We start from the raw sequence: 25,476 nt of genomic DNA on the forward strand, positions 1-25,476 counted from the left end.
ATAATGATAGAAGTCCTCATGTCAGTATAGCTGAATGTCTGTGTGGTGTTTTTAGGTTTCTGGAGCCCCATAGCTGTGTCCACCATGGTGTTAGCTTCACCATCCCTCAGACCGAGCCAGTCCTCATATTGTTTGTGTTCTTATGCAGGTGACAGAAGAGGCAGCTGAGAAAGACACAGAGGTACTTTCACAGAATGGATAAATATAATAATTTAACTTATCTGAAACCATTTCCACAGTAAAAAACAAAATTGCAATCTTGCATCAAAAACCTCAGGAGAAACAAAAGAAAACACAAAATTGAGTATTGAGAAGCACAGTTTCAGTTCTCATTTCTCTCTTTTGGGTTATATAATTACAGGTCTACCTTCCCAGAGTGCTTCATCCTGAAGCCCTGCCCACGCCATGATGCAGGAGACCAACAGTTATCTTAACTTTTAAATATCTTAAGAGACTGGCACCATCTTATTTATCCAAACTTCTCATTATGCACACTCCAGTTAGGGAACTGAGATGCGCCACTCAACTGCTCCTCGACAAACCTCAAACAAGACTAGTAACCAGAGGTGATTGCGCCTTCGCAGTAGCCCGTTGTGCTCGGAGTGTTTGGTAATATAACATTTTTCCCAAACGTCCGACTTGGCTCTTGACGATGTGTCAACACTAACTATTTTGGTCTTTATGTCCATTCTGATCTACTACCAACAAGCAAGGCCACACGGCTGTAACAATGTTCCAGTGGTTGATTAGGCTTTTCATCACCGATTTCAATTTAAAAAAACAACAACCACATATTTTTGTTCTTGTTGACCTGGTTTGAGTGCCCCCCCCCCCCCTCCTCCCTCCTTCACGAGATAGAAGCGCCCAGATTTTCTGCTATCCATTACCTCTGTAGAAATATGGCTACTAGAGACGAAGATACAATCTTGCAACCATATTGTTTTGAACCAGAGTCAGGTGGGCCGAAAGCCTGGCTTTCGTAATAAAAGATAACTGGACTGGAGACAGAGATCTGGAAGAAACTGATATTTTCTCTCTTATACTACAGTGCAGACAACAGGGTCCTTTGTTTCACAAAAGTATGTTAACAAGACAGCAAACCAAGACCACTGTGAGGTATTATTTCTATTGGCCTACAGTAGAAAACTAAATTGTTGATGCATACTTACTGGGACAAGAAATGTGAACATTGGCCAGAAGGTGGCCCTAAAGAAGAGGAAACTATGGTCTCTGAGCAGAGGCCAGTCAGCACATCTCTGACTCACAATCACAATGTCAGACTCAGTGACATCAGTCTAAAGCACAAATTATAACTTCTGTATCTGGATGTTTTGAGAAATACCATTTGTTTTCATTAACAAGCTGAAGAAATATACATTCTGTGTATGTTAAATTCCATAAACTAATATAGATTACAACGTGCCATAAAATGTTTACAAACTCAGGTATTATTTTAAAGTTTTAACATCATGTTTTTAATGTGGTGGAAAGTCTTGGTGAGAGAAATTAAATAAGAACTCTCAGATCAAACTGTCTTTTGTGAATTTATTGTAGCAGGAAATAAAACAGAGAATATAACAAAAAAAAAAAAAAGAGTGTATCTACTGTAAGAATATAATCAAGAATTTATCAGAATCTGTCAGAGTCTATATTCAGCTGAATAGGACAAAGTTCCCAACACCACAATGTGATGCAGAAGGCAGACAGTTCACTCCTTCGGATATTTATGATATTCTGATCGTACCACTATCGTCAGAAAAGGACATTGAAGTAAAAGTTAAAAAGAGAATTGAGTCAATTGAATAAGTAATTTCTGTATTGTTTTGTTGATATCGATGGGTTAATGGATAATAAGAAAAATATCTATTAATTGCAGCCTTACTCTGAATAAATAGATAGACAGATATATAGATGTTACAGAAATCCAGTAGTGTGTACACAGGGAGAGTAAACAATACACACATAAGGGGACTGCATGTAACATGAGACAGTCCACCTGTCTCCCTTTACATGTAGTTTCATGATCTAGTTCAGTTGTACTTGATCTTGTGTCACGTGAAAATTGCAGCGTGGATTTAGTTGTTCAATGTGATTGATCATGGTGAAAATGGTAATAGTGAAATAATAACAGTATAGCCCCGGGCATGCAAACCCTTTCTGTGCTCAATTCAGGGCACTAGATGAAGAAGAAATTCACAAGTCACAGTTACTGATGTGACCACCTTCTACAGGAAGTGATGACTTCCGGCTGCTGCGTGACAGTTCATCAAAACCCATCGCATACGCAGCTTCCTTATCACACACACACACACACACACAGAAAGAGACAGAGCACATCAGTTAAGGCAGGATTCTGGTTATCATTTATTAGCATCTTTATGGCAGGTCAAAGTGTGAACACCAGCATGGAAGACAAACTGCTACAAACACCTGAACAGGTATGGACCACAATTCACTGGAGCATGTTGACATGTTTATTATATTCTGTCTCTCTTCTGTAGTTACGTATCACCGAGTTTACTTGGCGATGGGCTGATAACCAAACTAATGATTCCATGTACAATGTCTCTTCCTGTTTCTTTAGCCTCTGTCTTTAACCTTTTCTCACAAGTTTTATCGAAATTATTTCTTTTTTGAGAATCCAGAAAAAAAACACGTCAGATGAGTAGCAACAGTGTTTAAAAATCGCACCACGACACTGAGTCATACTGTCCACATGTCTATTTTAAAGTACTGTGACTATGATTCATCATTGTTTTGAGTGTCTGCTTGGATAAGATGAATTAGATGGAAGCATATCTATCATGGATTCACACACACTTCTGTTTCTGTATGTTTCAATTGTTGGTACTTACCTAACATATGCAGGAGATTCTGATCTGAAAGATAATTTGAGACATATTTCGAGCACAATGTATATTTTCAAAGCTTGTTGTCATTACTTTGATATGCAAAGAGATGAAAATAGTTGTGTGTGTAAGTGAAGCTCTGTAATCTGTATTTGCATATTCATTTTGAGATACTAGTGTTTTCCTTCTTTATCTCATTGTCACCTCAGAGTCGGTTTCATGATCAGTAATAGAGGAAGTCCCTGACAAGAGGCCTAGAGATTTGAAGTTGTGTAAATGAACGGATCTGAAGCTAAAAACCTTTTAATACCCGTTTCCTTCAGTTTTATTTGAATGAATTGTTTTTATTGATGTCATAATAATAATTCCTGCATTCATCTATTATCCTTTGTTTTACAGGAAAATGTTTCAAAAAGACAGGTAAAAGACATCATCAAACTTTATCCTGCAAGGGTTCATCCATCTAATAGTTGTTGGGCAATTTCATTCAACAAAATGTTATGCTGTATGGAAATGTATGGCACTCTGTGACTACTACAGAAAACAATAAAACTACATTTACATATAAGCTTCATTTGGAAATGACTGAACATTCATGGTTCTTATGCTATTGTGTTTTTTGGTCAGGTTTCACCGGCCCATCCACGCAAATTTGGGGTGACGAGGAAATATGCGCGCGACAGGAGGGTAGGCAACACAGCGTGATATTGACATACCTCAAAGTTTAACAAACAATATCGTAATTTACCACGTGTATTGAGCAGAATCGTGAACAAGTTGTATTTCTTTTCGCCCTTTAGGATTTTAAGGAAGACGAGAACCCAGAAGAGAAAGCACGTAGACACAAGGAGCTGGAGGTATCATCAGAAAATCAGATTTGTATCTCAATAGGACCTTACTGGTTAATTATGAATTAATTATATAATCTAGGTTTGTCATAAATAAGCTCTCACTCTTTTTAAAGCTGAAGCCTCTATATAGGGAGCTGTTGTACACCATCGCCCATAAGATGGGTAAACCTTCATCAACTGAGGTCTTCACTGATAGCCAGCTTCAAGAATACGTAAAGGAGGTAAACCTTTGCACATACACAACACAACCCATCCTTTTGTGGCTTCTTTGTGGTGTATGACTGACTACCCAGCCGGTTCTGTTCCATCTCTCAGGCTTTCACTATGACAGACGCGGAGCACGATAGTCTGACGGACAAAGTACAGAGTGCGGAGGTGAGAAAATGAAGTCAGCATCATTGCTCCAGTGAATAATGCACCTTTGGAGTAACTTTCTACTTCCTTCCATTCACCCAAGGCAGATTTCATCAACATGACTAAGGGCAACAATGAAAGGATTAAGTAACAACATATCTAAAAAAACAAAAACTCTCTGGTTCTTACAGCCCCCAGTTTACTGCCTGATGGCCACTGTAAAGGAAGGAAAGGAAATCCTGGGAAAAGACGTCACTGGTGAGTTGATGTGTTTCCTTTCTCTCTTCATGTGAATTCACCCTTTTCAGTATCTTTTTGCTTATTTGTATTATTTTCTCATATTAATTCACTTTTTAATTCTATTGATGTGTTGCATGAGACATTTTGAGAATGAATTGGTACAAAGATGTGTACTTTCAGTTTCACCTGATGGGTTTCACTACCTTGATTGAAACTGATGAGCTGTGTTTCAGTGAAGGTCTGTCTGCAAAGTAGAAATTTCCACAATCCCTCACTTTCACTTCACCTATGCGTGCTTCTTGATTTGTACTGTGCTATATCTTCAAGTATCGTCTCTTGGAATTTCTGGACCGTGGAATAATGTGATGTTACGTGTCACCGTACTCCATTGAGTCTACCACAGAACTGTGGTGTGTGTTCTGAACAGGTTTTAGTGACCCATACTGCATTCTGACCGTACTGGAGGATGAACAAGAGCATCGCACACGTCTGTCCAAAGCCAAACACTGTAAATCAGTCGTAAAGGACGCGACATCGCGTGACAAAATTTACGAGACAGACATCAAGAAGCAGACCCTGAACCCTATCTGGAACCAAACCTTCATACTGTGAGTCGGAATTCAGGTTCATATCAGAAGGAGCATATTGACAGTTGCATAACTTTTGTTTATTTTTTAGAGAGTTTGAAGAAATGGAGGGGGCCAACTTCCACCTCGAGATGTGGTGAGAAAAATCCTACACAGCCTCATACTCACCTTCTGCGTCAGAATAATTTTGTTCCTGAAGTTCACCTCTGTTGTACCTCCTCTATTACAGGGATAAGGATGAAGATGTGTCCCTCTCTCAAAAATTTGAGGATATCAAATCTAATTTTAATAGTTTAAAGAGGTACTTTGCTCTCCCTGAGACTCAGACATAGTTGTAACAGTTAACCATGCAGGGCTGGTGAACATTTCTAACTCTACCTGTTTAGAATGATCAAGGAAGCCAAAAAGGAGAAAGGCACAGATGACTTTTTGGGATGCATTGTCCTAAAACTACAGGTAGTAAATGTTCATATTTCATAGTTGTTATTTTACTCTTGACTTGTCTTTCCTTGTAAAAAATTTAAGACTGAGACTGAGTTATATTTCAATACAGAGTAAACATTTAAATTTTGCGCTTGAGTAAATTAACATTACTTACTTAGAGATTAACATTTGATTTAGTAGAAAAGCCCAATAAGAGTACATTTTACCCTATTCAGACCTGGATCATTTTTTATCATTGTATTAAATTTGAGTAAAATGTACTTTCATAGCTTCACAGTGTGTCCACTTGTACCACATAGGATCTCCACTGTACTGAAGACAACTGGTACAACCTGGAGCCCAGAACAGATACGTACCCTGATCGTGGCAAGTGCCACTTGAATCTCAAGTTCATCCATAAAGAGGTGAAGAAAGAAATGTGAAAGATTTGTTGTGGACTGCAGTGAGCTCTGGTCTGTTGTGGTGAAATTGGGCAGTTTGGGATCATGTTGAAACTGGTCATGTCTTTTGTGACTGACAGAGAGATGGAACGCTGAGTGCTGGTCGTAGCGCTTATGTCAACTACTGTGGGATCCTGCAGCAGTGTATTCAAGCTTACATCTCCAAGACACAGGTAAAGGGGAGGCGTACTCTCACCCCTTCTTTAAAACATATTCAAATACATTCCTTCTCATTCTGTCTTCTTAAATCCCCCGTTTGTTGTGTCTTCTCTCCTCAGAGTTCAGCTCCGTGGAAAGGAGAGTTGTGTGGGGAGGCTCAGACTCTCCTTGAGTTTTATGCTACGCAGAATGACCTCTCCCCTTTTCTTCAGGACCTTGCGTAAGCAGCATGTAAACACCCAGCAGATTTATAGCACATATATCAGATGCAGTACCTACAATTAACAGGGTAATGACAGGAACATATAGGACACATTCTACATAATCCAAATAGGATTATTATTAAGGCAGCGTATTGAAAAACTACACATTAAGAATTAAATAAGCTTTGTAGTGTCCTTCTCATCATTCTAATTTGCTTATGGGTGGGTGATCATTCAATATAATAATTTATCAGCTCCCAGTTGTATCCTATCATGGTCAGATGAATATATCATGTCACTGTTTTCCAAGGCTCTGATGGCCATGGGAATTATTCCAAGTAATTTTTAAAACCAATTGTTGATTTTTTTCTTTCTGTTGTATTTCTGCGTAACTTCGTGGATGTGTGTGTCTCTGACAGGAAGTGGGTGACGTACAGTAAGTTGTATCAGAGCCTGGAGTTGGACTCATCTATGCTGCTCCAGCAGCTCACCAGTATAGAGTACCACTGGCATCAGCAGCAGCTGCCCTACCAGCAGGTACGATGCGTCTAACCTCAACTGAGAGAGGTGGACAGTAGGCGATTACAGTATATATACTCAAGTACTGCACGTACTTTTGCTACTTTATTCTTTTTACTTTAATATCCATTATTTCAAACGCAAATATTGTACTTGTTGCAAATTTACACAAAACATTGTTTTTAGTGTTATTCTATCTAATGTATAAAAAAAATGAAAAAATTAGCTCTTCCTCAACTAGCTGCTACATGAACATGTATTTATGTTTATGTCATTATTTCCATATTAATAGTCCAGTAAGTATTTCATCATCACATTATTTTATTATAAGAACTGCTAAAATGAGATTTCAAATGCTCTTACTTATAACTGAGCATATTTAAGCTATAATATTAAAATATTAAAATTTAAGTAAAGAATTTTGATACTGTTGCTCTCTGCCCACAACAACCTAGTCATGAACGTATCAAGATTACACAAGTCATGTGAGAGCTGCTTGTGTTCTTGTCGGTAGTTGTTGTGATGGCTTTTGGTTACTGGTAAAGTGAAACCAGGAGCTTGTTTCTTAAGATGAGTGTTGAGTAACATGTTGCTCTCCGTGAACAGAAACAGGAACTTGGAGACTCTCTTCATGGTTTCCTGCAGTACGGACTCTGTCTGGTGGCCAAATACAGAGACATCTTCCCCCCAACACCCAGTGCTACTCCGAAACTACACACACTGCTCAGGTACAGCCTGTTATTTATGTTCATATCTTTATAGTAGAGACGACATGGCGTAGGCAATGCAGTACTTGAATGTGCTTTTCCCCCCCCACAGAATCTTGGTCCAGATCTGTAAGACTCAGGCGTTTCAGAAACTGAACCCGGCTCAATTTGAGTTGCACGATGAGCTCATCGATGTCATACAGGTCAGTAGTCGTTCTAATGAGGTCATTGCGTACTGCATGTATATAATAAGGCCTTAATAACTTGTTGTTTAACTTTGAACTTCAGAAGGGCACACAGGAGTGGTTTACCATCCAAAAGGGTTTGCATCAGCCAATGACTAAGGTAAAGACACCATGTAAACCTCGAAACACTGACCCTGGAGTGGAGTTGATGCTTCCATGATATCTCCATTTTATGTCATGCTGTCTTTACACTGTGCTGACAAACAGGACCTGTCAGAGATTGTGGTTGCCCTCTCCAGATTGATCACGGAGGTGCAGGAGGACATCAAACATAACAAAGACGTCTGGAACAGGGTATTTGTTAGGTAAGGTGAGCAGGTGGACTGCTGGATTATTGTTTCACTTGGAGAACTTTGGCCTCACTAATTACATGATTGGTAGTCTGCATTATGTAGGCTTGCTATGTTCTCTAGCCTACTAGAACACCTAAATGGAACAAAGACAAACAATTTTTAAGTTATTATTTAATCTGTGCTATGACAAGTCAACATGTCCGATGTAAAAATATATTAAGTAAATAAGGCATACCTTTTATTTATAAAAAATATAATAATAATATAAAAATCTTTATTAGCATTTGAAGCCCTTCACAAGAGAATAAAAAACATTTTAAATCAAAGAGTATTTCCATTAAAGTAAGAATATAAAAAAAAAAAATTCAGGGTTCAGAAGGATTTAATCTTTGAAATTAACTTGAGTTTTAATTAATTAAGGCCACCCATTCATTCATTAAAACAATTTAAACAAATTAGCTGGCCATTAGACATATTTTTTACTTTTGTAATAGTGAATGTTCTTTTATCTCCTCATCGTTTAGTGTTGTGCAAGTGGATGTGTTCACTGTTATCTATCAGAGGTTGGACACCCTGGTAAGTTGCCCCATTCCGATTTGCACTTCTCACATCCCATCTACTCTGCGCGTATATGTTTGCTCTACTTACGTGTTTACACCAAGAATTACAGAGAAACAGCATTTCAATCCTGTCAGCTGTGCACATCCTGTCAGAAATTAAATGGTATAAGTTGACTTTGAATAACTTCTCTCAGCTCGCCACATTTCTCCTCTTCTCTCCTCTCCCCTCCACAGCTGGCAAAAGAAGTGAAGGAAACCTTGTCACTGATGGATAGAAAGATGGAGCAGCTCCTGGCCAACAGTCTCTTCCCCGTTTACCTGAGCCTGCAGGCCATCCACAAAGACAAGGCATTCTTACAGAAAAGGTCAGGCCTCACACTCAGGAGCACACTTTTCTTTGTCAGACGTACTCCACCACATCACTACCACATGAGCTCCAGCCCCCCTTCACTGTCACCCACCAGCCATGGCCCAAATGTGTTCATTTCATAAGATTTTAAAGTTAGTAATAGAAATGTTAACTATTGTTCCCCTTTTTAAGACAACTGCCTTGCCAGTGTCTAGATAATAGACTGTATATAAAAACGTTCAATACAACGCATCTCCACTTCCTATCATTTTGCTAGAGTAAAGCTAAAATGTCCCAGATACAGGTACCAGCAGCAAATACTTTTGTCGTCATTTGGACTCAGTAATGAATGTGGAGCAAAACCACAGACCCAGGATCCCGGCTGTAATGAAAGCTTTCTGGAAGCTGTTGAAAGGAGAACACAGGCAGCAGCTGATGTCTTTTGCAAAAGATGTTTAATGTAGACTTGATGCATCAAGGAGACCAGAAGGGGGAACAATATACAAATGTCTGAAGTTGTCTTCCACAGCATCCCAGTATATCTCCAATAGACTGGGAGAGAGAAGGGAGTGTGTGTCAAACAAGGCAGGCCCCACTCTCCATATGGCATAAGATTATAATGTAATATACACTACAGTGTTAATTTTGGCAGCTATTTTTGATTTAGTCTTAGTCTTAGTCTTTTGACGAAAATGCATATTAGTTTTAATCACATTTAGTCATTTTTATCCTTCTTAGTTTTAGTCTAGTTTTAGTCGACGAAAACAAATTACATTTTAGTCTAGTTTTAGTCACATTTAATAGCCACATTAAACTCCTTATCTTCCCTTCTCTGGTCCATGGACCCCCTGTGTTGTGTCTACAACTGCATACTAGTCTAGCTTTCAGTACTTAGGTTGTCCATTATATATCCCTCCTATCCATTATATAACCTTTACTATCAAAAGAGCCATTTTGCCCCCTCTTCCGCCAAATAAAATTTGTCTGGAGCCGCAAAACATATTTGATAACAAAGCTGATAAAATTTTAGATAAAGTTATACTATACTAATCTGTAGATTATTGCATTTATGAATTATAGAACAACAATAAAGAAAACTGTTGACATTTTATTTATTTTTACCTGTTACAACAAAGGGAAACACCAAATGCTTATGAAGAGGAGAAGAAAATACACAGGCAAGTGTAGGCCTACTTTGAAATAAATTAAACGCAGAACTATGTAGGGTTATTTGAGTCATCCCCATATTTGTGGGAAATGTATGAAATAAGAAGTACCCTATTTTGAAATAAATAAAAACATATAGCTGCAGCCTATATATTTTAGTTGGCGTTGGCGAAATGTGAAAACAAAAAGTGAAAGCAGATCAGACTGGAGGCGGACAGTGAAACTGCAGCTCGGTAGAAACCAGCTGCAGCTTCTGCTCTGATCCAGAAGCTGCGGCGCTGATCTCAGTGCAGCTGAGACCAGAGAAACTCTGTGTTTTCACTGTTTCCATAGTCAAGAAGCAGCCGGTGAGTCAGTGACCGGCTGCTTCACATGAACGAGCTCTGATCTCACTGTGTCTCTCTGAGCGAGTGCGCGGGGGCGGAGCCTCGGGACCGGTGCGCTGTCTGGGAGCACACACACACACACACGCACACACACACGCACACACACACACACTCGCCACTCCGGGTACTTCATGACGGCCTGATACGATTATGTTTTTAAAAATTGTTGTGACTTAGTCAACCGCCAACATTTTCGTTTCGTCTCGTCTCGTTAACGAAAATTAAAATAGATTTCGTCATAGTTTTTATTTTCAAAGATCCATTTCGTTACGTCTTCGTCTCGTCTTAGTCATGGTAAAAGGGGCGTTAACGAATATTTTTCGTTATCGTTATCGTCAACGAAATTAACACTGATACACTATATACATAATATATAGTGGCATATATAGTCATGTGTGAGGATGGTCAAAACATGTGTGAGGATGGTCAAAAATTCCTCAACACTGCCATTAGGGGGGCATATGGACTCATTTCGTGAAGGTGGTAAACACAACCCCATGAAGGCAGCAACATGCTAAATCCACCAGGGAGGCATAGATTGAGGGTATCAGGGATGTGATAAACGAGTGCAGGAAGTGGGGACCTGAAAAGTGAGGAGAGGGTTTTTTTTAACCAAGGGACATTGTCTGTTTTTTTCAAATTAGCTCCACAATCTTCCCAATAACACAACTTCAAAGGTAAATTGTGTTTACCCAACATGCTACAGCTACATACAGGAATAACACCACTGACCTTACTCCAAAAAAAAGTGTATGAGATGGAATAGAGGATGAGGAGTTTGTTGTTTCAGAGGAATCCTGGAGCTGACAAACTTTCACGAGGGCTTCAGCGACGCTCTGCCTTACTGGCTCAACCAGGCATTCAGCAAAACTCAAGACAGGGTGGAGAGGGCTGTGCAGGTGGACCAGGTACAGTAACACTTTTGATGCATACAATCATCATACATCATAAATTCATCGTGTCATTACATTGTTATGTTTACAATTCCTCAGCTCGTGCCCCTCCAGACTGGTTCAGTGCCAATAAAACACAGTTCCTCAGCAGTGGACCTGGTGGCGTGTGTCCAGCCCATCTGCCAGCTGTGGGAGCAGCTCTCCTGGCCTGACCCTGAGGAGGCCTTTATGCTCATGGTCAAGCTCACTGAGGTTCATAATAGTTCCCTTTACATGCTATATTAATCACATCATCTGAGTATGGGAACACTGGCAGTTGACAGTCTTTGCTCTCTGTGCCTTTTCAGGATGTGTGTAGGATTGTCATAAATTACTGTCGCATCCTGAAGGAGAGGGTCAAGGAGCTGTCTAAGGACTCGGATCATGGCAGTGCTATAAATATGGTAAACACAGACAAGGAGAGAAGACTCAAAATATTTCTAAAGCTCCATAAGACACGAGAAACTCAATTCCCTGCTGTCCCTGCAGTTGTGTGTGGTAGTGAACGACTTGGAGCACTTAAGGTCCGTCCTGACCAGACTTCCCACCCAGCTGAACTGGGCAGGGCTTCGAGACCGCACGCAAAATGTCATAGGTGAAGGCCAGTTCCACAACACACTGCCCTCACAGGTTGAGCAGGCACAGAGCTTCCTCAGCCGCGAGATCCGCTCTGCTTTGGACACTCTCGGGAAAAAGGTGCGTATTGATTAAATGCAAAGTATCAAGGAAAGGTTATCAAACTGTCTGTCTATGAAGAGACATTAAACATCACCTCTCTATCTGTGTGTCTCACAAGCTGAATACCGACATTGAGACTCATGTGAGAAACATGTCTACCAGGCGTCGGATTCCCTCCAAGTCCACCGAGGATGTAAGAGACAATTGTTGCCATCTCAGCACTAATATTGTTGCCCATAGTGTTTGCTCGATATCCAGCCCTCTTGTCGGTTTTAGGCAGCAGCCCCTCTGATGCGCTTTCTGGAACGAGAGCTGCACTACATGAATGAATACCTGGTTCAAGAGAACTTCAACAGGTACAAGGCGCGATTATCACCGTACGACATCACAATTCTTGTCTTTCATCGTGAGCTCTGGTGGATCCATGTTTGTCTCCGTGGGTTATAATATAACTAGGGTTGCCAACTCCCTGAAAAATAAATAAGGGACACCTCATTGGCAGGGCCTATGAGGTATAAAATAATAATCTTTCTTTCTTTCTGCTTAACTTAAAACTGTATACATTAATATAAAACAATAGATAGAAAGCAGAACATCCATCCTGAAATAGCGCATATTTTTTGTGCAATAACAAAAGTGCAAACAGAACGTCTGTATGAAAATTGTAAACATATTTGTGCCTCAAAGACCCATGCTGCTTTGTTGTCTTCACTATCTTCTCCTTATACTTACTTATCTTCCACTATCTTCCCCGCAAGCAACAGTACCTCCTCGACCAATGGGATTAGCGTATTCCGTATGATCGTACTTGTGTGTGAATATGCTGTCGGGTCATGGATCCCAGAGCAGGACATTGCATGGGAACATGTTTACCGTAAATTTTCATATAAAGCGCCCTGTTATTCATTTTCCATTGGCATTTTACCGACCATTTTTTAAGTCTCACAGTAATACGGGACAAAGTGCGTCCCTTTTCAGCTCAATACGAGACCGGTGCTTTTGTTTCTAAATACAGGAGTCCGTCTTTCAAGGGACGGTTGGCAACCCTAGTTATAACCCAGGTTGTGTCACGCAACATCCTGCAGCTCATGAAATAATTGTCATTGTTTTTTTCTCCTGCTTCCAGTCTTCTGACTCCACTTTGGAATAACTCGGTGAAGACCCTTGAGCATGTGGCTAGTCAGCATCGACAACAGGAAGGACTCATGGTGTTCTGCCAGAGGCTGCTGTACACTCTGCAGGTCGGTCTTTGGCCATGTGGTTGAATGCGAGAGCAAAACACAAAACACTTACAGTAAACTGCCACACGTGTCCGCTCAGACCAGATACTGTATATAAAGATGAACGACCTGTCAGCAAAAGGGGAAGCCAAGTCATCTTGATCGCCCCCTGGTGGCTGGCTGCAGTATAAGTCATAAACTGTGCCTCCTCCATGCTGGTTGATGGGAAATAGACCAAACTAAAAAGTCAAAGTACATGTTAATTCCATTTTTCTTAAAAGATGCAGTTTGTCTGTTTAGGAAGTTATTATCATACTGATGCATGCTCAAGTGCTCATTTCTACTTTTCCAGTAAAGTTTTTTGGTTTAGTTCTCACCCTTGCCACAGCTTATGTTACATACATTTTTTGCTCCATGTATTTCAGTGCCTAGAGCAGTGCTTCCATGCCGAGGGAAATGGACTCCCTCTGAAATCACTTCACTCAGATGAGTACAAGGTGAGACACTGCAGATACAGCAGAGGACAGTTTTCCTTTCTCTGACTAGCGTACGATTTGTCACTTATCCGGGGAGAACGTGGGGACGAGTGTAATGAACACACACAACTCACAATGAAATATCTGTCCTGTCTGTCCAGATTCTCAAAGCTCATCTGACTGATAACTCTCTGAGCAGCCAGGACCTTGTGCAGAAGTTCCACGAAAGGAAGATAAGGGAGCAGGTAAACAGTCGACTGCTGTAAATGTGTAAACTCCTGTGAGTCCTTTTGTTCAAAGCTTCCGTTTCCTCCTGTATGATGACAGAACGTGTACAGCGGAGAGAAGTACGGCGCAGTCACCCTCCTCACATCCTACAGGAGATCGGACCAGAGACTGAGAGTTGAGGTGTTGAACGCTGTCAACCTCGTCCCACTGGACTCTAACGGTAAATAGAGGACAATCATAGCCACATCCATTACAAAAAGTGTAGAGTGCTTACCCCCATATGTGCAAGTTCCCTAAATGTGTCTTTTTCAGCAAGACCCATTATTTCTTAAAGACAGTGAGCGAAAGTGAAAAAGACCTGACCACCCCTTTGACCCGCATCCACGCCAAATTCAAATGGGCTCCTGCCAAATTTGTTAGGAATTCACGCATGTTTTTACGTGTGACCTTTTGGCAGGTTTGAGTGATCCATTTGTGCAGCTGTGTCTGGAGCCTCGCCACATCTTTCCTAAGGTCGAGCTTCGCTGCACTCAGTTCAAAAGCTGTGACCTCAACCCTCTTTTTGACGAGGCCTTCGAATTGTAAGTTATAGGCCATTTGAGTCAGTATTCTTTCTCAGGTCTTGGCTTTTGACTCTCATAGTCAATCTGTGGCCTTGACATGCTTTGGACCTCCTTCATCTCCACCCCTTCTCTCTTTTATATAGTCTGGTTTCCTTGGATCAGTGCCTGTCTCAAGGTGCTTGCCTGCTGGTGACTGTTCTGGACCACGACACCTTGAGGTCGGACGACTTCGAGGGCGAGGCCTTCCTGGGACTCAAGGGCATACCGGGAGTTGGTGGAGCAAGGGAGGGAGATGGACTCAGCTCACGGCCGGACAGCCCCCCTGCTCAGATACGTCTGCCACTGATGCATCCTAAACCTAATGGTATGATCTGTCGGTTGGTTAAGACCAGTTAAGTGGCTTTTAAATTAGTCCCTAACAAATGTGTCTACTAGGTCCCCTTATGAAACCATGTTTTTATTCAGTATATCTTTCTTTGGATCTGCATCCAACTGGAAACACTCAAATAATATCAGGCCCCTGAGCATGTCAGATTTTGTCTTTAAGATCCATTATTCTTCCCTAAAAATTAATTCAAAATGGTGAAAAACACACAAGCTCGCAATAGTGAAAGAAAGGGAAAAAATCCTGGATCCGGTTCCTGATCCAGATACACACCAGCATCTTATTGTTTTTATCTTCCGAATACCAACAATGTTTTCCATTTTTTTCCTATAATTTTCAGAAGACACCATTCTGAGTCTACTGGAGTCCAGGAAGGGAGAACGCGAAGCTCAGGCCTTCGTGAAGAAGCGAAGACACAGAGAGAAACAGTCTCAGGAAGGGATGGGAGAGAAATAAATACAGAAACCAGCTCTTCCTTGAAAAATATACAATTTGTTTTTAATGATCTGTACCAAAAACAAAAAAGATCCACTCAGATGGAAACACTGGTGTTGGATGAGTTGTGTGTTGGTTAATACCAGAGACCATCACAGTGATCATGAACATTTTCACACCTGCATTTAAACCATACAAGCCTTCATACATCTGTTTGCTCCCAATGCTTTGTCTTATCAGTGCAAAAGATAAGTATGACATAATTTAACTGTATATGACAACATTTGACAAAGGGTGAAATGTCAGAGATTACTACACATGTAAAAATTGGCAGAGAAAGTCTGTCACATGTTCAAAACATAGCAAAGAGGCTGGTAAAAAAAGACAGAACGTGTATGTTTGAGTTAACATGAAAAATATTTTAAGTAAAAATTAAAATGATGTAATTTCAAAGACTACACAAGTTGAGTACATTTGCCTTGATTGTGTTAACATACTTTCCACTTCCAGTTTAATTTGAAACTGGAGCAAACCTGAGTGCTTTAAAGGGGCCATCTGTTGGAAACTTCAACAAATAATACTCATTCTTTAAATATTTTCTTATTATTTAACAGTAATTTTAAATAATTTTTTTTAATAAAAATAACTATTGAAAAAAACAAATTCAACTTATTCTAAACAAGCGCTACCAGCAGACTGGTATGGCCCCCTTTTTCGCTGTAGCATAATGGGATTACAGTTGGGATGAAACTAAATATGCCCTTTAACTGTTTTCAGTCAGACCTGTTGATTGTGTTAAGACTCCTCATCACCCTCGAACATCTGAATACAAATGTGGGAGTTCTTTGATTCGGGATTTCAACACACAGCACAGTGAACCAGCCTGACTCCACCAGACCACCAAGTCCAATTTAAGATGCTTTAAGAGATCAACTCTGGTGAATTTAGAACATCCTCTGGAGTTCATGTCTGAAGACAGTTATATTCCCATCTCACCCATTAATAACTACTCATATATCTCGTTCAGAGACAGCATATGGTTTTAGTGGGTGTACTCTGGTAGAATCTACTCATTGCTGTGGAGGACTGTGGATTTAAGATTAATGAAAACTTTGGATTATTACGAGTAAGAGACCAAACTGTTCAGTTTTCATATGAAATGTTTCGGAGCTTTTCAAGAGCCAACATTACAAACAAATACCATTGACCTTTGTTGAAGTAAGGTGACCGAGTTTAATCCTCAGCAGATCACACTGGAACTATCCAGATTGAGAGAGAAGACAGTTTTCTGTATGTTCAGGGCTAGCCCGTGCTTTATAAACTCAGAATATGATTTAGAACTATGTGTGTATATGTTTCATAGTTAGGGTTAGTGAAGAAATAACAGGTGGACAATTCAAAAAAAAGGGTTAAGAACAGTTTTGCTGGTCAAGAGCTTTAACTAGTAAATTGTACTGGTGTTTCATGGGTAACACTGGAGTAATTATTAATTCTAAATTCCACTTTAAGAGCTTTCGCTTTGTTACCAGCGCTCACTAGGCTGGTCATTCATCAGTAAAAGTCGTCTTAAAAATACAAAACCAGATCAGTGTTGGGAGTTGTCACCATGTTATAAAAACAACCTCGACTTAATTCTGAATGGCGGCTGAGAGGCCAAGGCTGGTATCTGTGGAATCAGGACTGACTGTTCTGTAAATCGGCGTTTGGTCCGACTGGGTTGTGAGGTCAAGAGAGCTGCGGCTCCAGGGTCTGTTCGGGGCAGAGTGGGCACTCTGTCGAGGCGGAGCAGCTCTCGCACTGTAGACCGTGGCCGCAGGGCAGGGACACCGAGCCCGCCTCGCCACACGTCACACAGCACTGCCTTTGCTTCCTGTACACCACCTGGATACACAGAGGGATGGCAAAAGATTGAGACGTCTTGAGCTGAAGAATGCTGAACGAGTCAGAGGAGCCCACATGATGTTGACAGAAAAAAAGGAACACTTTGAAAAAAGGCTGCAGGGAAAGAGGGATGACGATTTAAAAAGTCTAGTATGTGATTTGTGTGTTAGACACATCATCAACGTAACAACAGCCAATCCACATAGGCTCACTCATACATTATCCTGAGTCTTTACTAGGGGGGTGGCAAGAGAAACTCCAGAGAATGTCTGGAACATCTGACTTGGACATTTGTGCTCTCAAATTCTGCCCCTTAGGATAATTTCAGGGGAATATCCGTAGATCAGTTCATGTCTGAAAGCAGCTATAATAGAACATCCTGTTTATGTAGGAAACCTCTTACACAGACTGAGTTAACTGTCATTAATAACATGACCCAGATGAAACTTGCTCCACCTCTTCAGTTTTTGTGTATTTATTATTAAAATTGTAAAAGATTCACAAATGTATCAGTCAGAACACAGACTACCTAGATCACTATTGTTGACATGAAGACGGACAGAACTGAAAACTGTTTCAGAACGCGATGAGGTCGACTGAGGTATGTAATCCCACCTGTTCTACAGCGTGTAAGCAGCTACAGAGTTGAGCCTGCAAACTGAGGACTGACTCCAAGGGCAGTCTGTGTAGTAGCTGGAGCTGGTGAAGTGCTAGATGGGGGTTGTCGCCGTTCCTTAAGCTCTCCAGCGCCTCCTGCAGGAGAGTAGCCTGTCTCTGTGCCTCCTCCTCAGCCTGCCTGGCTCTCTCCGCCTCCATGGCTAACCGTGATGCATGGGCACGAGACTCCTCTGCATCCGCCTTCAGAGCAGCCCATGACTACAAGAGACATTGAGCAGAGTACAAAGTTTTTACAAATTAAGAATCCATCTCTGACTCATTTCAATTTCAGGATTAGGTTGTTTACTTTATAAACATATTTTTCATATCCCTGTATACATGGCCATAACAGCATCCAGGATTCTTAACATCTGTGTGCAGTTTCTATATTCTGTACCAACAAAGAATGTTCAGAAACCTAGAGTTGACATGCCACAGTATTCCAGTTCCTGGATCCCATTTTCCAGTGATCAAAAACCCCACTAACATCTGGCTTTAGTCCGCAATTAGAATGGATACAATCAGCAATCTCTCCTGTGGTAAATGACAATAGACTGCAATAATTCATGATGGAAATATGACACCCAGGAGACTGTGCCAATTTCTTCTATATTTTGGCTGCTAACTACATAATTTCCGGAGTCGCATTTCCGGTTCATGCCCGATAATACCGGCGGAAACCATGGAAGATTTAGAAGAACGAATATGGACCAAATAGAAGAGCACTTGGCAGAAGAGATCCGAAACTATGACCACTAGTATAACCCGTCACTGACCGGCGGATTTTTCCGCCAGAAAAAGGCTCTGAGGAGCCGCCGTGGCGATGTATATAAATCGCTCTTCTTCGTGCCACACAAGTAGAAGAGGCGACTCCGACAAAAAAACATTACTGCGCCTAGTGTTCTGGCGGGGAATTGCATGGCAACACGCGCAACGCTTGGAAAACCATGAATGACAACGAGTCCTGCGTCACAACTGCGTGCTTGCGGGCCCCTGACAACGCAGAAGCATGCTCCGGCCTTTAGTTCTCACACCTTGCGATCGGATGTTAATACCAGACTATACTGGACCCATCAAATATTACGTTAAGAGCTTATCCAGGTTTCCGAAACCAGAATAAGATGTTTACACATAACCAGGATATTCCCCCAAAATCTGATTGTATCTGGGATACTAGTGTGCAGGTAAACACACTCCATGTCACAGACCCATGCACACATGCCCCACTACCTACCTACCTGAGCTGTGTGTCTCCAACTGTGACCCCACTGCTTCAGTGCCCTGTGAGCCTCCTCCAGCTCCTGTTTGAGCCGGGCGGTCTCTGCACAGGGGCCAGAGGGCAGCAGGGTGGGGGGTGTACTGGGGGAGCCCTGCCCCGATGGAAAGTGCTCCCAGATGTTAGTGCTCATACCATTCAAACCTGCAAAATAAAACAATAAATATTATCAAAACATATCATCACTCACTGCACCATGTGATGTCTTGGATCAAACTACACAAACCTAAGGAGCTATGAGATGGCCCAAGGAAGGAGCTCTCTGATTGGCCAGGTTGTGACAGGTGAGAAGAAAAGAAGGGTGACGTGTGTGGCCTGATTGGAGGGGACGGTGAGGGGGAGCTGAAAGGAGCAGAGCTGCTGAAGGATCCTGGGATGTTGACTGGGGCGGAACTCTGGAGCTGGCTGCCTCCTGCAAAGGCAAATACACAGATTATAGTAATTTGTATGTGTGTATGTGTGTGTGTGTGTGTTTACACTGCTTCATATGAAAGTGCTGTGTAGTTCTGTGAGTTGGTTTACCCAGCATCAACCCACCACTGGGCAGAGAAGAGCTGCTTTCCAACCTCCTCTCCAACGCAGACACGCCAAAATCATTCAAGTCAAGGTCATCCAGGGCGGACTCTATCAAACACACATAATAAATACACTTTATATAAACATATTACAGTCATTTTAAATGTTTGCTGCCCCTACTGATTGAGAGGATTCAGATTTTTCGACACCCTGACTTACCAACGACTGACTCCACTGTCTCACTGGTGGGGTAGAAGGGCAGAGCATTAGCATTCATGCCTGAGGAGATGCTGGACCCCGGAGGTCCCAGAGTGGCAGGGCTGGGTGGGGTGGCAGCCAGACTGGAGGGGATGCTGGAGGACAGACTCAAAGGGCTGCCCACTGGTAAAAACACCAACAGGTCCTAAAAGAGAAAACGTGGCATTTGAAGAAAACAGTCGTCCCTTTTTTGTGACCTTGTAGCAAGATTTCAGATTACTGAAGACAATTTGTGGTGATGTTATTATACCTGTTTGCTTTGTACTGACGCCAATTCTCTGTGACGCTGCTCGAGGGCAAAACTCTTTTGCTTAGCCTGAAACCACAAATAATACGAGGGTTATAACAACATGCAGGAGAAGCATAGTTACTACAATAATATATAGTAAAGAATTAATTTCATTTATTAGTTTCCTGTAATGCCTGTGTTCCCCTGTGTCAGTATCCGTTCTTCTCACCTGATCCTCCCTCTCAAAGCCAGGAGCTCTGCCGTACCCTCCTTCTTTGGCCCAGGGAGACAGAGGCTCAGCTCCTCCCATCGCATCCTCACACATGGACAGAACGCTACCCAGTAGCCCCTGCTCTGCTATACACGACCCTGCAGATGGAGAGAAGAGGTCCAGAACAGAACCACACCCCATGATGGCTCGGCTGGGGCTTGAAGAGGGGTCTTGGGCAGGAAGAGGGTCTGGAGGTCTAGGGGGCGGCGGAGAGCTGGGGGCGGGGAATGACGGTTCCTCTGGGACAAAGGGCTCTGGAGTAGGATTAAAAAAACACAACACTAAATGAAAAACTGACTCATCAGATTGTTGGTGTGAAATGCAAACAGATGCATTGTGGGATCTTACTTTCTATGTGAGCAAAGGCACAGAAGGGCCCTCTAGGACAGCTGCCGCACTGCTGCATGTCATTGCACTTTGTGGATTTATAGATCTGTGACAGAACAACAAGCACATAATGAACCTCATCATCATCCCCTTGCAAGCTCTGGTCTAGACTGCATATGATTTCTGCTGAAACACACAAACCTCTGGGTGGAACTGTTGCTCTGTTCTCGTGTGACAATACTGACATCCCTCTGCTCCCTCACATTTACTGGGATCTCCCCATTCCTCGCTCTGCTTAACCGCTGGACATGGCAGTGCTCTGTGGGAGTAGGAACACATTTTTTTTTAGATAATTTTCTTAATCACAACTACAATCAAGAGGAACAAATATAAATGATGTAACACAGCACCTGTATTTGTGCTTATGCGGGCTTCGCCTCCGGTCTTTGCTATTATGGTAATATGGACAGGCATAACCTTGCCGGCACAGACGGGGTGGTTTCTTGCACAGTTCGGTCTTATAGTGGGACAGCACGTAGTTATTATCTATAGAGTAAGTAAACAAAAAAACAATCATAATCAAAAGCATCATCAAGAGTATTACTGAGGATATTAAAAAAGTGTTTTCCTCACAGTAGGCTTTACATATACAGTTTTAGAAAAAAAGGATCAATAGGGCCCCTTTTCCACTCAATAAAAAAAAAACTACAAAGCGCTCACATCTGGCTTTTTTCTGCTAAAGGAATGGATACAATCATCATTCACTCACAGGTCACATGACTCTTTCATCAGCTCTGATCTGAAGTGACGGAAACATAACTCCCAGCTCATTGCTCCCTCTTTATTTTAGCAGTCACTGACAGCCCATCGTTTCTGCACAGCGTTATGATGTGCTTTGAACTATCAGGCATAAATAAATATCCATAAACGTTTGTGTATTTAAAGTTTTTTCTTTGTATTTTGCAAGACAGGGAGGTAAGAGAGCTTCCTGGTTTACAGCACATTTCTTGCATTGAACATGAATGACCAGGGGAAAAAAACAGAACTCCTCTATTTAGAATGGGAAAGGAGTCTTGCCTTTTTAGTGGATTTACCCATAGATTTATATATAAAGGCTAGATGTCTCGTCTGTGTTGCCGGCCAACGGAGCCGGACGTCACCACATGGCGGCCATCTTGCCAGAGGTTGCTCGCTCACCCATAACATTGTGTTGGTAGTGGTAAATAACCATAACTTGCTCAATTTTCAACCGATTTTGAAACGGTCTGGATCGTTATAACATTAGAGATGTAGTTATGACACTGCATAAATTAGAAAAAAAAAATAGAAAATAACATAATTATTCATTGGTATGCAGTGTCATATCTACATCTCTGACGTTTATAACAAACCAGACCGTTTCAAAATCGGTTGAAAATTGAGCAAGTTATGGTTATTTACCACTACCAACACAATGTTATGAGTGAGCGAGCAACCTCTGGCAAGATGGCCGCCATGTGGTGACGTCCGGCTCCGTCGAACGAGACATCTAGTCTTAATATATATCTATGGATTTACCTGCCTTTGAGAAACCAGGATGTATCAGCTAATATTGGCGTACTAGAGGTATAATTTTCACTATTCTAGGAAGGACGAAATCAACAGTAGTTGGACTTTAATGAGAATTACCACTCCAGTTGGAAACATGAAATTGTCGGTTGTATAATATGCTGTTACACAAATTTACCTTGCCAGCGTGGTTCTTCACTCAGGATCTTTTCTATGAGGGCAGTACTTGCTGCCTGTCCCGACTGCCCGTCTCCTCCACCTCCCTCCGAGGACCCTGAGCCTCCCTGAGACTCCATCACCTGCACTTCTCTGTAAAACCCACAGTGTGCAAGAGACTCGGAATGACTATAACACAGACACACAGAAATCATTTTTTGTTTTTCAAGTTAAAAAAAAAGCAGGCATTTTTGGGGCGGATGAGTTATTTTGGGCACCTGATATCATAGACAGGGCTGCGCAGGTCATGTGATCCATGTGCAAAGGCACAGTGGTAGCCGTTTTTGCTGCAGTGGCCTTTTGCATCGGTTTCGTGGATACATGATCCTGTTTTATAGTAGCGGAGGTGGTATCTGCGCTCGGTGTCACCTGCTGTCCTGTGTAGAAACGGGCATCTGGAACACACAGGAAATTTACATTCAGAACATAGAATGAACATTGAAGTATTTCGAGGCAAACCATGCACAGTATACACACTATACTGTATTCTGCGACTGCTGCAATTAAAATGTATGTCACTATAAATGTATGGAAATTCACATTTTCACAAATTCCCAGAACATTAGTGACCATTATTAAAGTTCAAAACCAAAATAAATGCAATTTACAATTACAGTGGAAACTGCTTAAACTATTAATAAAGCTAACAACCACTTGTACTGATCAAAAAGTTTGGGTCAGAAGTATTTTTTCCAAATGCTCCTTAAATCTTTTGCTTATAAACTTGCTTATAAAGATATTACACTAGTTTCCTACGAGTTATATCCCTCTCAAACTTTTCCTGAATAGGTACCAATAACAAAAGTTGCTGTACTATTTCCCCCTCCCTGTATTGTCATTAAAATGAAGCGTGAAAAGGAACGGTTCACATAGAGTTTCACAAAGAAGTCCATTAGCATGTATCAAAGACATCCCCGGCTGACCCTTGATCCCCTTGCATCCTTTACATTCTCTTTGTCTGTGCATGTTGCATAAGGGTGGTCGTGCAGACCATAACGGCTCAGCACATTTCAGTGGAACAGAGCCGGACAGAGTGCGGGAGTGGCTGTTTTCAGGTGCTAATGCACACTGAAGATTATGCATCAGACCCTAATCTTCAAGGTGTTTCAGTTAGACTTTCAATTGTCGATAAGGTGTATCCTCAATCACTACTTGAATGACTTATCGCCAACTGAAAAAAAGTCCTTTGTTGTGCAAAGTCCTATACATTCAGGTGGTTCAACTGAACATTCTAGGATTTAAATGGGGAATGCTTACAAATGTCTGTGGTGGGACCGGTAAAATGCTTTGGATACGGCACGATTTAACAGTTTAAAAGATGAGGTGACCGGAGTGGTTTAACCAACAAATATCAACTTATATACATAAAAATAAATGAATGTACCGAATGGCTCCGATACATGTACCGTTACACCCCTATTATAGATAATTATAAAAAAAGATACCACAAATACACCCAAATATATGGAACTTGAATTGAGATTAAAAAAAAACTATGTTCTGTACAATGTCAATGCAAAAGCACATCTTGCTGCATTGTTTATCTTGTGAAAAATAATTTGAATGTTTGCGGATATCAGTAAACATTAATGCAGACACCGATATGTCTGTGAAATCACGCCATCAGTTAAACAACATAGGTCAAAGTATTGGCCCAATGGAAGGCACAAGATGTCAACAGGAAACACAAACAGACTCTAAAGCAGTCTTCCTCATCACTGACGTTTGGGTCACACTCACTCGTCTCCATCAGGACAGGTGCCTGTTCCCTCGTCGTATTTGGTGCAGTAAACATCTGGGCTGTAGTTGAACGTCCCGTCCCGTCTGCGGATGGGCCTGCGGCGCCGCTGGTTCAGGAAGTGCCAGTGGAAGCAGGAGAAAGGCCGGTGTTGTGTACATTTATGCTGCACGAACAGGGGACACTGCTCCGTCCTGAACTCCTTCAGATATCTGCCACGCACAGAAGCAGCAGTGGGAAAACAATTCAGACATTGATTATATTATGTTTCACAGGAAATGTCAAGTGCACACAAGACAGAGTTCATTTAAATGTATGTACAGTACATTCAATATCCCGGAATACATAGGTTGTGTCACCAGTGCCTGTCTGACTTCATCACATTTACTATTTCTATTCTATTTTATTTTTTTGGTTGTTATTACTTGAGCATTGCTAGAAGAGAGCCTGTGACTCAAGCATTTCATTGCCAGCGACCGCTTAATGTTATTGTTGTGCATTTGATAACAAACTCTTGAATCTTCCCTGCTGCTGTGATAAATAACTACTGTTACTGTGTTGTGTAGAATTACCTCAAACTCACATTACATATTTGTACTAATGAAACCTGTGAAAAAGCACAGAACTGGAGTTGTGCTGTTTCATTTAGCAATTAAGAAATAACAACAGCTCCTGACGTGAGGCCTCTTTATACAGACCTGGTGCACTTTATAGACACATTGTCACTGGACACACACGCTAGCGTCCGTTTAGCAACCTGCACTTGCTCGTTCCTCTCTTTTGCCTGAAGTTTACTTCATGCAACTACACGTGAGGCTGTGTCCACTTAGCTAGCTAATCCTGCAAAGTGGCTACTACGTACGTGTAATGTTGAGGTTTCTCGGGCTGTACGTTCAACACGGTTGCGGGAGATGTCGAGCCCCCCGCGGACGAGGACGAGGAGGAAGAAGAGGGACCCCCGCTGGTCGTCACCGCCGAGGCCGACGGGGGCTGCGATTGTGTTTTGGACATTTGTTCCCAGTTTAACGCCCCACAACAAAAAGCTTGTTTTTAGCTTCGTGGCTAGCTAGTCGAGGCTAGCTTCGAAATCCGCATTCTACTCCGATGTGAGCTTGCGCAAGGCAGCAGGAAGTAGTAGCGGAGGGGACAACAAGACGCCGCGCGGAGTTATGGGAGATGGAGTTTTGTCACTGATAACAATTGTGCAACTCGTGTATTACGTAGTGGGAGGTTCGACAATAAATTATTACAGTTACAGTGAAGCAACTTCACGTAACGTGTGTTTCATT

At 41.7% G+C, this 25,476-nt stretch overlaps 2 protein-coding genes across 5 annotated transcripts; one reads left to right on the plus strand and one right to left on the minus strand.

Annotated features, from left to right (window-relative positions):
* The first annotated feature begins 2,321 nt into the window (after positions 1-2,321).
* On the plus strand, positions 2,322-15,733 carry unc13d (unc-13 homolog D (C. elegans)). The gene is made up of 34 exons (XM_061095016.1): positions 2,322-2,438; positions 3,249-3,269; positions 3,477-3,536; positions 3,650-3,706; positions 3,814-3,921; positions 4,016-4,075; positions 4,246-4,312; positions 4,722-4,902; positions 4,973-5,017; positions 5,111-5,182; positions 5,268-5,337; positions 5,625-5,729; positions 5,846-5,938; positions 6,044-6,144; positions 6,547-6,664; positions 7,253-7,374; positions 7,466-7,556; positions 7,642-7,698; positions 7,806-7,903; positions 8,416-8,467; positions 8,686-8,816; positions 11,144-11,261; positions 11,346-11,498; positions 11,594-11,689; positions 11,775-11,981; positions 12,082-12,156; positions 12,240-12,319; positions 13,090-13,204; positions 13,609-13,680; positions 13,821-13,904; positions 13,987-14,107; positions 14,345-14,468; positions 14,594-14,814; positions 15,176-15,733. Exons 1-34 carry the CDS (start codon positions 2,379-2,381, stop codon positions 15,289-15,291), a joined length of 3,351 nt encoding a protein of 1,116 aa, XP_060950999.1. The 5' UTR covers positions 2,322-2,378; the 3' UTR covers positions 15,292-15,733.
* unk (unk zinc finger) lies at positions 15,308-25,279 on the minus strand. 4 transcript variants are annotated; one of them, XM_061095019.1, is made up of 15 exons: positions 25,050-25,279; positions 24,190-24,399; positions 22,668-22,844; positions 22,412-22,542; positions 21,096-21,231; positions 20,887-21,004; positions 20,707-20,791; positions 20,317-20,612; positions 20,109-20,174; positions 19,820-20,003; positions 19,607-19,708; positions 19,311-19,496; positions 19,047-19,228; positions 17,767-18,027; positions 15,308-17,151 (listed from the first exon to the last, which is right to left on the minus strand). In XM_061095019.1, the coding sequence occupies exons 1-15, from the start codon at positions 25,196-25,198 to the stop codon at positions 16,996-16,998; spliced, it is 2,439 nt and encodes an 812-aa protein (XP_060951002.1). In that variant the 5' UTR covers positions 25,199-25,279; the 3' UTR covers positions 15,308-16,995. The 4 variants fall into 4 exon arrangements, with proteins under 4 accessions (XP_060951002.1, XP_060951001.1, XP_060951000.1 ...); XM_061095018.1 differs by having other exon boundaries at positions 19,622-19,708; positions 22,412-22,578; XM_061095017.1 differs by having other exon boundaries at positions 22,412-22,578.
* Between the last annotated feature and the right edge of the window lie 197 nt (positions 25,280-25,476).

This window comes from Limanda limanda, chromosome 21, assembly GCF_963576545.1.
Source record: "Limanda limanda chromosome 21, fLimLim1.1, whole genome shotgun sequence".
Lineage (NCBI taxonomy): Eukaryota > Metazoa > Chordata > Actinopteri > Pleuronectiformes > Pleuronectidae > Limanda > Limanda limanda.

Coding starts and splice junctions, on each gene's coding strand:
- unc13d (XM_061095016.1), top strand. CDS start 2,379: ATGGCAGGTCAAAGTGTGAACACCAGCATGGAAGACAAACTGCTACAA. Junction 7,557..7,641: donor AGCTCATCGATGTCATACAG/GTCAGTAGTCGT, acceptor TTTGAACTTCAG/AAGGGCACACAGGAGTGGTT. Junction 12,320..13,089: donor GTTCAAGAGAACTTCAACAG/GTACAAGGCGCG, acceptor TCCTGCTTCCAG/TCTTCTGACTCCACTTTGGA.
- unk (XM_061095017.1), bottom strand. CDS start 25,198: ATGTCCAAAACACAATCGCAGCCCCCGTCGGCCTCGGCGGTGACGACC. Junction 21,232..22,411: donor TGAAGAACCACGCTGGCAAG/GTAAATTTGTGT, acceptor CTTACTCTATAG/ATAATAACTACGTGCTGTCC. Junction 21,005..21,095: donor CCGCATAAGCACAAATACAG/GTGCTGTGTTAC, acceptor CTACTCCCACAG/AGCACTGCCATGTCCAGCGG.